The sequence below is a fragment of the Cheilinus undulatus genome, linkage group 3, assembly GCF_018320785.1.
Source record: "Cheilinus undulatus linkage group 3, ASM1832078v1, whole genome shotgun sequence".
NCBI lineage: Eukaryota > Metazoa > Chordata > Actinopteri > Labriformes > Labridae > Cheilinus > Cheilinus undulatus.
This window is the reverse complement of record NC_054867.1, coordinates 13,343,842-13,357,204: the sequence shown is the minus strand read 5'-3', so window position 1 is coordinate 13,357,204 and position 13,363 is coordinate 13,343,842. Positions and strand designations below refer to the sequence as shown.

Here is a 13,363-nt window from a genome sequence, read left to right as displayed (position 1 = left end):
GTGGTAGCAACACACTTTAGTAGTTTCACATGCATGGTCAAGTCAAGCTACAGTTACATCTTGTCCCACTGTAAATGCACAACAGGACAACAACTGCACAACTCAGTTTACTGACAGGAGCATGTCCACCTCTATCATGGTGGGTGGCAATATGCCCCCCTTTGTACGAGTTACTATCAAACTTTTTCCTGTTAGGCTAACTTTACCAACATGTTAGCAAGCTGAGACTTGGTTGCATGTGAAACATTGAAAACATGGACAAATTTCACAGCTTTAGTTGTAGCACAAATGCATAGAAACTATCTCTCTGGCTTACAGTGATGTCTGAAGGCAGATGAGAATGACCGCTGTCATGCTGTGCATTTATCTATCAATGCCCGGGTCAAAATAGTGTTCTAGTCTGACTTATTCAATGCAAACATATACTGAGTTCCTCTGCTGAGTTCCTCTGAAGTTCCAAAGATTCATATTTATTTAACAAAGTTTGTGCAGTGGAAATGCACGTATTCTTTTTGGACTAGGTTTAATCTTTTCTCCATCTGATGTTGGCTACCTTAAAGCACTCTGGGGATCCTTTAACAAACACTAACTTCAGCCAACAAGCTGGTGCGAATACTCACATCCACCGATAATGTCTTTGTCAGGCTTAGGACAGGTTTACACAAGTTCACTAAGAGTTATCAAATTTCAAATTCAGCACTAATACAAGCATCATCAAGGCAAAATCATTCTCAAGATGGACAGAGAATGTGGGGTCTTATAAGGCAAATCTGGACACCAAACCAGAGATTCAATCAGCAGATCCCTCAGTTGAAACAACACAGTAGAAATGTTCGCAAGCTTTGAAGCATCATGACTGTTAACCTAACATATGTATGCACAGAGTCACATAAATAAATCGCAAGCATCTGCATCCCTATTAATTGTGATGAGCCTATGCAACTTTCTCACTCCTAAAGGCTTGTTAATGAGGCTTGTAAAGTTTCACTCTCAGCTCTGTGTCAGGATCAGCCTTCTCAGGTTACAGCCCACAGTGGAGCAGGTCAGAGGGTCTGTGAGTAGAAATAGGTGGTAGCTGACACCGCAAGTTAATGTGAAATCCAAGCATGATGTCTATAGAGACATTCCTCTGAATGGGCAGCAATACACAACAGATACAAAAAGCATCAGTGAGTTGAAGTTAGACTGGAAGGTGACTGAAGAACAGAAAAAAGTGTATTATGTCTGTTTTAAAGAAGGGTATTGCAGCAGTTCTCACCATGTTTGTTTTATAGTTGTATCCAGTGCCACTCAGAAAAATAAGTCCGTCCACAGAGGGTCCGTTTCAGTGAACCATCTCAACAATGAGTGTGTGAAAACTCTTGGGGGTGTACTCCTCTGCGTCTCTCAAGCATATTGTCTGTGCTGTCACTGAGATCCAGACTGTTTTACACACTGGGCGGGGAAATAGAGCACTGTGTCATAGACAGAGCTACTTAACTGCAGCCCCATTGGCTGGAGTGACCCCCCCCCCTTCTCTGCAGCTGCCAACCCTATCACTTCTTTTTTCAGCTTCTTTCTTTCACCCACCATCTTTCTGATAAAGCAGAAGTACATCTGCTGCGTTATTTTGCTTTTCCAACTAACTGAGGGGAATTTTTGTCAATGCATTTTATCTTGCTTCCTCTTTTCTATGAAATATTCCTCGATCCGTGACTGATTGATGAGGCTTGTTTGAGTGGGGAGGTGGTTTGTTTGAAGCAGAAATTCTTACTGCTTTGCTTGTTGTTGTCTGGACAACACAGACGGCAGCGTCTGGGAGAGTTGTGTTGGGGGTTGGGGAATGTGGGAGTGATGGAGTAAGGGTGACCTTCCAGTCTTGGGGTTCACGCCAGAGTCAAATCTTTCAGTTCTTTAATTTTCCAGCAGGTCACCACGCACATTAAATTTTTTTTTACTCAAGTAGTATTTAAGTCAAAATATCAGGAGTAAGTTCCTTCTTAATGTTTCTATTTATTGCTAGGTGCGTAAACCAGAGAGGAGAATATGAAAACAGATATCTCTCTACAATGACATTGGCATTATGCATGTTTTGTGGTCTATCATTGCCCATTTGTGCTCCTCGCTGGTTGCTCAGTTTTTGCAGCAACAACTGTGGTCTTAAAATAACTGCAACATATGAGTAAAGCTGTGGTTATGAGCTCTGAGGGGGACTTTCATCTGGAAATGCATACAAGAGGCTTCTTCTTCTTATTAATTGTTTAATAAAAATCTGAGTTACAACGAAGGACAAAGACAAAATATAAAAGTGAAAAAGGCAACAAACCAACTCTGCTGTCACTAACAGCTTCCTACTGAGAATTGTGAAGAAGTGAAGTGTCAAATCAGTGGAAGAAGTTTTAAAGGTCAGACATTCATGAACCGGATAGAAGTTCAGAGTCTCACAATGTCTCACAGATTGGTTAACAAAAGAGGAAGAGAAGAGATTCAGAAATACAAATTTCGTCAGATGAAGTAGTGGCTAACAGAGGTACTGCCCAACATATTTCACAGAATAGAAGTTAATCAAAAATTCAATGAATGACAATGGAACATTTTGGAGAAAATTGCATGTTCACTGATGTCACGGGGACTTGTCTGGTATCCTGTTTGGTTCTCAAGAAGAAGAGCTGAGGGGGAAATGTTGAAGAATCAAAGAAACATGACAGTCGGATGTGTCTCAGTCTGTGGTGGTGCGGCGGTACCAGAAGCGAGCCCTAAAGTCGTCGCTGCAGGTCATGAAGCCGGGATTGGTGGGGGAGTGGACGATGCAGCGGACGATGTTGTTGTGTCCCAAAGAAAGCAGGTTTTTCCTCTCTGCTGTGCGTGAGTCCCAGCAACACAGGCTGATGGTGCGCTCATCTGGCAGCAGGACGTAGTCCTCTGTGTGGTTAAACACACCTTGTGTACGATGCATCTGCCGGCCACTCAGTCCTGCACCTGTATATGTGGAACATGAGAAAGAGAACACCTTACCTACAGTGAAGCATGCCCCAAATCATGACGCTGCACCCACAGTTCTGTCACAAAACCTTCCAAAACCAAAATGGCTTCACCAGAAGAAATTTACAATTTTGGACTGGTCAGGGCAGAGCTGTGACCTGAATCTGGCTGTGAATCTGTGGGTTGACCAGAGGAGGGGTGTGCACAGGAAATGCCCTGATGATCGGATACATTTTGCAGCTTTTAAAGGAAGAGGGGACAAATTTTGCCAAGTCCAGATAGGTTCCTATGCCAGACCGCTACCCAATAGGACTGAATGCTGGGATGACATCACAGGGTGAAGGGTTAATGAAGTATTGGTCTAGGGGTGTCCAACCAGTTTTGTGTTACTTCTAAGAAAGAGGAGAGCTACACGGGGTCAAAAATGTCTTAAACTTTGAGACCAGGATCAGATGCTCTTTAGGATGAGAGGACAAAACTGAAAATCTGAGATGACATCTAAGATGGGTTCCAGCTATTGTTAATTTTAGGACGTGAGTGCTTTATATTCTGTGCTATTATATATATATATATATATAAAAATAGTGTCTTTCTTAAATGATTGCAATATCCATTTGTATGCAGATGATATGATTTTGTATTGTTTTGCTGATTCTGTTCAGCTTGTTGTCGAGAAATTACAAACGTCCTTTGATATCCTTCAAAATGCTCTTGTAAGCCTTAAACTTGTTCTTAATTGTAACAAAACAAAATGTATGCTTTTTTCAGAGCAAAAGATGTGCCTCTTAACTGTCTACATTCATCCACACTGGATGGAACAATTATTGAAAGAGTAAGCGTTTATAAATATCTTGGGATTTGGCTTGATGAAACACTTAAATTTAAATACCACATTGACTACCTTGTTAGCAAACTCCGTCAGAAACTTGGTTTCTTCTACAGAAATAGGTCCAACTTCCCTTTTAACTGTAGGAAAAGTGTTATTGAGGCAGTCTTTATGTCAGTGCTAGACTATGGCAATATTGTATATAGACATGCTGCTGCTTCTACTCTAAAATCACTGGACTCAGTTTATCACTCTGCTCTTATATTTATAACAGAGACCCTTATAACCCTCATCACTGTGTTCTGTATCACAAAGTTGGTTGGTCCTCTCTGGCACAGAGGCGTGATAAACACCTGTATCTCTTCATTTATAAATCTTTTCTTGGACGTACACCATCCTTTATAACATCAGTGTTAAACTGGTCATCTGGACCTTACCAAACTCGCTCTACTGACTGTTTAATGCTTAAGGTTCTGCGTGTTCACTCTGATCAGGGAAAATCTGCTTTTAGCTTTTGTGCTCCAAACATGTGGAATCTTTTACAACACATGCTTAAGATTGTTACTCTCATTTCCCCTAGACAATTTGAGTTGATTATTTCGAATCATTTGACAACAGTTTGTGATTGTTTCTCTTAATCTGTAACTGTACTTTATTCATTATTATTATTTACATGTATTTTTGCTGGTAGTAGTGTTTTAATTTTATTGTTTTTATTATTATCCTGTAACTCGACATCATTGTAAATGAGGAAAACCTCAATGATCCTCGAGATTCAAATAAGGGTTGATGATGATGATGATGTATACTATCATGTACACTCTCAGACGTGTAAGTGATATTTTTAGCAATTATCGTCTGTTTAATTGCACATATAATTGGCCTTAGGGTCATTTGGTGCCACTATATTGATGTTATGTGGTGGCTACTCTCACTAGACTTTTTAGTCTGTACATTAGTATGAACATTTTGTTTCACTACTAGAATGTGTTTTGTACTTATTAAAGTTTTCTGTTGTGGTTTATCTCTGTTCAATGCTGTGGTGACCTTTGTCACATGACTTTACCACGACCCCTCATTTGTATTTTTTAGGTTTTTTTATTTGTCGAAATGTCAAATTTATTTCGATTATGTAAAAAAAGGGCAAAATGGCCATGCAAAAATATAAACAAATCGAAATAATTTTACACAAGATAAACAAGACAGACAATAGTGTCAGATGAAATGACTTCTTTTTGAAAAGGAGTGGGAAGAAGTGCATATTAAACACCTGTTCTTCACCTGTCCTGATGAAGACTCTTTGGAGTCAAAATGTGTAGACCAAGGTTATAAAAGTTTTGGATTTTTCATCAGTTTTTATTCCGTTTTTACTTTCTCTGTTCAGTTTCAGTTTAGTTTAAATTGGTTTTTACTGGTGGTTTGCTTGTTTAGTTTTCATTTTGCAAAAATGCTTCGTTTTAGTTTAGTTTTTAGTAGCTTCATTTACTTTTTGTTTTTTTGGATACATGTCAGGGCCAAGTAACCATCAAACATTTTTAAGAAACATATTCTCTTCATTTATCATTTATTTATGTAAAGATGATGTTTGAATACAACTCCAGACATAAAAATCTGTGTGATGGCGCGCCGGTAGTCGAGTGGTTAAGGCGCGACCCAGGTTCAAATCCAGCCCATGGCACTATTTCCTGCATGTCTCTCCTTGCTCTCCTCCCTGTTCCGACTCTATCCACTGTCCTATCCAATAAAGGCAAAAAGACCAAAAATAAATCTTTGAGAAAAATCTGTGTGATGTCTTAACCAATTAAATCAGGCCATTTTACACTCCCCAAAGCTGAGTGTAGGTGCCAGTCAGTATGGTTGTGCCAAAGACTAAAATTAAGGATATTTTTCTCTAATTTTATTTCATTTTAGTTAGTTTTGTAAGCGCACTATACAGTTTTTGTTTTTTGGTTAAGCTTAGTTTTTATTTAGTTTCAATTAACTAAAATGATTTTCACATTCTAGTTTGAATCATTTAGTTAGAGTCAGCTATAATAACCTTGGTGTAGACATCCCTGTTCAATAGAGGATTTTTGTTTACTACATCACAGTGCCTCAGATTTTCATTCTTGACTGCCTTTTCAACTATGGACTCTATTGACAAGTAAACTCGCAGGTTATTTTTTCTTCTTTCTTCTTCTTCTTTTTGTTTTTTTTTTTAAACGTATTTATCTTAAAATTATTGTTTTTTCCTATTGTATTATGTATGTTAATGGTTCAATTATAGGTTGAGACACTGCACATGGATGTTAGAGGTGGAGTTCTACATAAAACATATTTAAGACATCATATCGAATCAATCTGACCATAAATTTGTAAACCTCTGTCTGCCTGCCTGAAATATCACTGAAGTATGATCTATTACGTGTCTGCCACAGATAGATTTACTAAGAAAAACCACAAGTTCACACTGTCTGGAACACAAAACCTGAAACATCCTCTGCTCACATCTGGGTTTATAAATGCTTTGTATGGAAATTACAGATAACAGACAGTTGTCTAATATTGGTATGATCAAACAGAGCCACTATTAAAAACTGGGAATCAAGAGATAACAGAAAATTATTAATTAAAATTCTATTTTCTATGACCATTTTAAGTTTAGTTTGCTATCAAATAATTATTTAATTAACTTAGGTGTACAGGATAAAGTATAATAAAATAAAACTTTAGCTAGCTGTGTACTCGAGCTAATAAGAGTTCAGTGAGCTAGTTTGTAATGTCTTGTCTTAGATGACTCATGTTTACAATTTGCCTTATTTTCGAGCTAAAGCTCTTGCTTATGCATTTTAAGAGAAGTTTAAATGAAACATGACAGTATGTTTGAGACCTGGGGGGAAAATCTAGCTATATAAGCTAGAGAAAAGGTCCGTCTGTTCAGAACACACCAAAGTAAAAAAGATGGCACTGTAAAACTAGTTAGCCCAAACGTGACAGAATAAGGATGTCACTGAAGGTGAGACATTACCACTTACAGTGGTAAGTTCTTGATTTGCTCTGGATAAAACTAAACTTGACATTTATTAGCAAGTGGAAATAGCCTCAGTTGTAATAAGTGAAAACTCATGTGTTGCAGTGGACCATCCGGTTTGACAGCCCCCTTTTACTAATGTTTAAAGCCTGCAAGTAGCACATTGGTTTCTTTCTATCACTTTGAAGCTTTATGCTTTCAACAGCAAGCCTCTATCGGATGCAGCCCACCTGTCATGGAAATGGTATGGAGTTGAGTCTTTTTGGGGCAACATTAATAGTCAAAACTACTGATGAGGAAAACCAGCTGAGTAAGCACATAATGTGTCAGTGAAGAAAACAGATGACCTTGGCAGGATCAAGCTAAAATGTGTACCTCTGAGACCAGAATGGAGGTAAGACAGATGAGGTTAGATAAGAGGGTCTAAGAAGTAGCAGGTAGAAATGAGATGAGGAGCTGAGTCAAACTTAAATGTTGAGTGGTAATACAAGAATTAACTCACTACACAGAGTAGGAAGGCGTTATTGGGGCTTAAGGTTTTCTGAAGTGTATCAAAGATGTTTAGTCCAAATACACTGTGGTGGGATCTATAATGATAACATTCACACCATAATACTTACTATGTCTGGCTTAATATGCCACACATTTTGCAAGATTTTTTAAGTGTTACATTTTCTGATTCTTATCCTATTTCATAGGTTTTAGCCAAGTCTGTAGACACTTGAGTGGGGAACAGGATAATTTCTGGCTCAAGTCCCAGTTGAGCCAAACCTGGGAATTAGTCTAAAGGCTAGAAAAGTGTCAGGGCACTGTCTGAGCAAGGCACCAGGCCCCCAACCATTGGGCACTCTATTATGTGCAGTTCTTCAATATGATATCCCTCCATTAATCCATGCCAATATACACTGCCTGGCCCAAAAAAAAGTCACCACCTGGATTTAACTAAGCAAATAGGTACGAGCCTCCTACTGGATAATTACTGCATGGGAGATTATCTTTCAGTTGGCAACAAGTTATTTAACCCCAGATGATGCAATGAGTAACTTCTTATTTCTTAAACAATGGATTTTTTCTTCCCTAATGGCATGGGCATATTCCAAGATGACAATGCCGGGATTCATCAGACTCAAATTCTGAAAGAGTGGTTGAGGGAGCACGAGACATCATTTTCACACATGGATTGGTCACCACAGAGTCCAGACCTTAACCCCATTGAGAATCTTTGGGATGTGCTGGAGAAGGCTTTGCACAATGTTCAGACTCTCCCATCATCAATATTAAAATTAATGCAACACTGGATGGAAATAAATCTTGTGACATTGCAGAAGCTTATCGAAACAATGCCACAGCGAATGCGTGCTGTAATCAAAGCTAAAGGCGGTCCAACGAAATATTAGAGTGTGTGACCTTTTTTTGGTGGCGACATTTTTGTTTTTGGCCAGGCAGTGTAGTTTATATATGTGCATGTATTTCAGCCTATAAGAGAGCAGCATGTCTCATCAGCAAAGTGTAAAAATTTAATTTCCCCTTGAGGGATTAAAAAAAGTATATTCCTTGATCACAACTACTTGACTAGTATTGTAAATTTATGTTTATAGACAGGAAATTAGTTATTATCTGTGGTGAAAATGTATCCCACATTACAACAGGTTATAAAGTATTAGCTATATATCTCTGATCAAATTACTATTACAAATGAAGAAAGCTTACTCAACACACACTTGCATCATTGCCCTTTTACAGACACTGACAAAACCACAATGTGAAATTACAGAGAAATGTCTGCAGATGATGTTATCATTTACTAACAGTGGCAGACTGTAATATTTTCCAAATTTTTTGTGTATTTTACTGTACATCAGCAATAGCATGCTCAAAAAATTAAGAAACCTTTCACTCATTTGAAGATTTTGACATTTCTGCTATGTAAATGTGATTTATTTTTTGTTCTGCTTGTTTTAGACAGGAACATAGTAGCAGGTTATTTTACAGTATCCCCAAAGACAATTGTGAGTTTCAGAGATGTGACAGATGTATATGTATGTATTGCACTACAAGAACTACAAGATTTTTTGTCTTGTGCTACAAGACTATTAACTTCTGTAACACCAGTGCTGTGAGCAAGAAAGTTGACATACAGCCCTGCAAACGGAGTGATGTTTAACCACATCTGGAGCAGGAGTGTGCAATTTAACAAAAGCCTTGTAGAGAGCTAGAACCACCGTCTGTCTGCCGGTGTCATATCGGACCTGTATGCTACAGTACATTTAGACGCATATTAGCTTGTTAACCAAATATCAGCTACGATATTACTGGAGAGAAATGTGTCGTTTTGTACATTAATCTTTAATTAGACGTTAGCGCAGACTGATCGCTCTGTCCTCTCACTAACAACCAACTAACTGTGGCCGTCCATACATAATTGTAGATTGTACTATCAGTAAATATATATAGGGTGTCCACGCTATGGCCTATGGGCCAACTGTGGCCCTTGGTCCTTTTAAACTGGCCTGCAAGAAATCCATTAAAAAGGCCCACATAAGAACATAAAACACTATTTCTTAGCTTAGTTTAACTAGGAATGCTCAAAATCGGGGTTTATACAATATGAGGATGTTTACAAGTTAAATTTAGCAGATCAATACCAACATATAAATGTATAGACATAACACTCAGTCTTTGAAACACAGTTTACGGATGAACAAAGAAACACACTTCAGTCTCTAGCACACATTAAAGTTTAAGTAAATAAGATGAACTCAGATTAAGACTTCAGCTGTCAGTTGGTCCTGCCTAAAGTTAAAAAAATGGATGAATACAAACAAAAGGTCTACAGCAGCAAATAGAAGCTTGAATGGAGCTCATTTGCTCCTCTGTCTAATTTGTCTCAAGGTCTGATTTCCAGATCATATTGTTCTAATTATCTTCAAACCGCAACACTTCTATAAAGTTAGTCAGCTTCCAGCAGTTTGCTTGTTTTTTGTCTGAATGTTGAAATGAAGCGTCAGTGTCTTTCTTCTCGGCTGCACCCCAAAATTCTTAACAATGATTGGCTGTTTTGGTTTTGTTTTTCAAGTACATTCATTTACTTAGCATTTATTTTGGTTAAATGTTGGTTTTAGAGTTGTAACAAACATTTTATATAATGTGGTACAGGTTTTTTGTTCTGTGCAACATGATTGTCAACATCTGTAGCACCAGGGCTATGGGACAAAAAAGTTAAATTTTTTTAAATAAATTAAGTCCAGTTATGACTGTTTTCTGAGTTTATACTTTCATTTAGACTTGCCAGACAGTCTGAATGTCAATTTAACCAACTAGGACATTAGTCAGCTAGAAACATCCTAAGTTTGAGCAATACACATTCTGCTTACCTGTGTACTTGACCAGTGTCCTGCCTGTAGAGATCTCCCAAAGTTTAACCACAGAATCTTTGCCGCTGGACAGGATGTATTTTGAGTTCTTGGAGAAGATGGCTGAGCAGACCTCAGCCCCATCGTGGGCCTTCTCGAAGGTGGTAACGCAGCGGTTGGAGACACCGTCCCACAGCTTGATGCTGCCATCCTTGCTGCAGGTGACATAGCTGTTGGCAGAGGGGTTGTAGCTAACACCACTGATGGTGTCTGTGTGCTGGTCGAGAGGGTTGCAGGACACAAAGCACTGGAAGGTGTTGACATCGTAGAGGCGGAGGGTGGGGTGCTGCGTTCCTACCAGCAAGAAGTCTCCCGATGGGTGAAAGGAGATGGAACGCAGCATTTCTGCTTCCTGTAGGAGAATGGTTTAAGACAGGATTAGACTCCAGAATGGTACCTATCATTACTGTTCTCTACAACTCTCTACCCTCTCAGTTTCAACTTAATCCATTCCTGTCCAGCTGGGCCACCTTCAAAAACAAATTTCCTATGACAAAAATACAAACATCATGTAAAAATAGGCACATTTTGAATATAATACCTGTATATATTTGAATGCTCTTTTTGCGGAGGGCTTTGAGTAGTCGAATAGTTTGAGCGTGTAATCTCTGGAGCCAGAGGCTAGAATTTGTTCCGTTGGATGGAAGGCGAGGCAGGTGACTTCATCTACATGGTCATACAGTGTTCGAATCACAGGGTGGTTCTCCATGTTTTGCTGTGCTGTCTCATTCATCATCACCTGGTGGATGAAAGGCATAAAACATTTTAATAAATGTCTGCTAGTTGGGAAAAAAACAAGAGAGCTCTAGCCTCAAATCTGTCTCACCTCAATAGGCATGGCACTCTTGGCCAGCATGCGTTCAGTATCCAGGATCTTGATAGAAGCATCAGCAGAACCAGTAGCAATCAGTTGGCCATCACGGCTGTATGAAGCAACACGGCACGGACCCTTGTGAGATGTTACATAGCAGGTTTCATACTCTGATGCCTCTGGAGACATGGTCTGGACATCTGCATCAAATTCCAGATCGATACCCACACCAGGGGCTACAGTATCTGAGCGTCCAATTGCATACTGAACTGCACTGTCATCATTCTCCATCCCTGTAAAAAGGTATTTTTATAAGTATACCCTCACACATAGCTGCAATATGCAAGAAAAAAAAACCCACTGTAGACAGGTCTTACCTATCTTTGCCAGCTGCATCAGCTGCTCTGAAGGCGACACTACACTTTGTGGTTTGACCTCATTGATTAGACTATTGGCGATGTTTGTGTATCCATCATAGAGCAGCTGGCTGATGATCAACTTGTACAGGTGCTGACGGTCTTTCAGTGTAGGTTTGGGGCGATACATGACGGATCAGTTTAACCAGACACCTAAGCTGTAAAGACAGACACAGTGGTGACACTTTATCTTACTTTCACGTTAGCTGCAGTTTACATGTGACCGTTTAACGTGATTACAGAGTAATTTAAGTATGAAGTTAGTAAAGTATTAAAGCAAACACTTGATCTGTAGCTGTGTATAACTAGTGTTTCAAACACGCCGTTACCTGTGGCCAGCTACAACAAATGAATGGAGCTTGTGTTTAGCATTGCTAACGTTAGCTTTGTTGCTACTTAAGTCAGAGCAAAATAACAGCATTTAAAGCACAGATTAAACCTCCAATAGGGCTGGACGTACCGTTCAACAATGCAGAACAAGACAGATTGATTCTGTTGTATTTATTGCGCGCAAAACAGTTAAAAAATTATACAGATCCACTGCAAACTTTCAATGGCGCTTCCAGACCTAACGTGAGTTACGTTGCACGTAAATGCGTCTTACGTCACAGCTGAAAAACACTGCGGAGTGCGACAGCGCCGTGTGCATGAAGTGGCCAAGCTAGTGCCAAGTGACTGTTTTCACAATGGGGGCAAATAATCAATCTATTGTAGTTAGTTTGAAATGAGCGCTTTCAGTGTCGATATATATCCTGCTTACATATGGAAATGGGCCAAAAGACAGTTAAATGCAATAACTATAATCCGGAGAAGTAGCGACTAATGTTATGCTCTTTGGCGAATTTCCTTTAATAAATTGTTATAACTGTTATTTTTTTGTTTTGTTTTTTGCTTTTAGCTAATTTACAAAATAGTCCTATCAGAGGGTGCATTGAATAGCTAATAACATTTATTTGGTTCAGACATTACAGTGCAAAATTTCTTTTTTTTCCATTCTTTTTTTCTTTCTCCTGGCTGATGCTCTGTCTTGTTTTGAACGAGTCTCAGAAGAAAAACGATGCATTGGCCTACTGTCATTTATTGACATTTTTAGCGAGGCTTGCATATATTGGTGGGTGTCAGCTTTGGACATTGTTTTTTCTTTTCTAAATTTCAAAATTTAGTAACATATTTTTTTCCCACTCACAGACAGGGTCAGCTCCGTGCATAGAGCTTTTAACTAAGCCTATGCAAGGGAAGGTAGGTTTAATTCTGTTTGAGTTTGTCTTTTATGTTATGGCAAACATCTCCAGTGTTATTTTTACATTTTCAGGAGTGTTGCCATGTCACCAAGATACTTACAAAAGGGGCTTCCAGCTGTTTTCTTGCCTTGATTGACAAAAAAATAGTTTGAAAAAGACAAAATATACAGAAAACCCAGTGTTGAGTTGTAAGATATGAATATAAACTGCTTTCAGCAATATCTCATTGGTGTTTCTGAGTTGTGTGTTCTATTTATTTAAACACAAACCTTTCTTCCCCAGTATTTCAGATAAACTGGTCCTCCAAATATCACAAACTCTTGTCACACTGTATGATTTCTATTTTTGGGACATTTTTTGTTATAATTACTGACACAAATATAGAGTGTGACCAGTCAAAGAGAAAGTAAAGAGAATAATGGTTTTCCCTTACTTAAATGTTAAATCTTTAATGATTGTCCAATTCCCCTGAACTTGTAAAGAATTTCTAAACATATGAGACATTACACCAGCTTTGTAAACTTACTCTGATGACCCAGCAGAGGGTGCACATGCACAGCATCTCAAAGTTATAAAGAAAGAAGAGCAATCAGCCTCTGCTCAGGCTTTGATCAGGCTTTTTGTGAGCTACATAGGAGTCAGTACTAAAGTACGTTTGTGCTTATAAATCTATTAAAATGTTTAT

General features: G+C 38.7%; 2 protein-coding genes across 2 annotated transcripts in view; both read right to left on the bottom strand.

The window, feature by feature from the left end:
- Positions 1–1,388, bottom strand: part of cass4 (Cas scaffold protein family member 4) — a 29,378-nt gene extending 27,990 nt beyond the window's left edge. The window contains exon 1 of the mRNA XM_041778915.1: positions 1,259–1,388. Coding sequence (XP_041634849.1) covers positions 1,259–1,261 — 3 coding nt within the window. The 5' untranslated portion in view covers positions 1,262–1,388. The remainder of the gene's footprint in view (positions 1–1,258) is intronic.
- Positions 1,389–2,218: 830 nt separating this feature from the next.
- On the bottom strand, positions 2,219–12,035 carry cstf1 (cleavage stimulation factor, 3' pre-RNA, subunit 1). The gene is made up of 6 exons (XM_041817475.1): positions 11,898–12,035; positions 11,399–11,595; positions 11,037–11,314; positions 10,752–10,949; positions 10,172–10,562; positions 2,219–2,958 (listed from the first exon to the last, which is right to left on the bottom strand). Exons 2-6 carry the CDS (start codon positions 11,565–11,567, stop codon positions 2,699–2,701), a joined length of 1,296 nt encoding a protein of 431 aa, XP_041673409.1. The 5' UTR covers positions 11,568–11,595; positions 11,898–12,035; the 3' UTR covers positions 2,219–2,698.
- Between the last annotated feature and the right edge of the window lie 1,328 nt (positions 12,036–13,363).

Coding starts and splice junctions, on each gene's coding strand:
- cstf1 (XM_041817475.1), bottom strand. CDS start 11,567: ATGTATCGCCCCAAACCTACACTGAAAGACCGTCAGCACCTGTACAAG. Junction 11,315..11,398: donor GATGCAGCTGGCAAAGATAG/GTAAGACCTGTC, acceptor ACCTTTTTACAG/GGATGGAGAATGATGACAGT. Junction 10,563..10,751: donor GAGCATTCAAATATATACAG/GTATTATATTCA, acceptor ATTCTCCTACAG/GAAGCAGAAATGCTGCGTTC.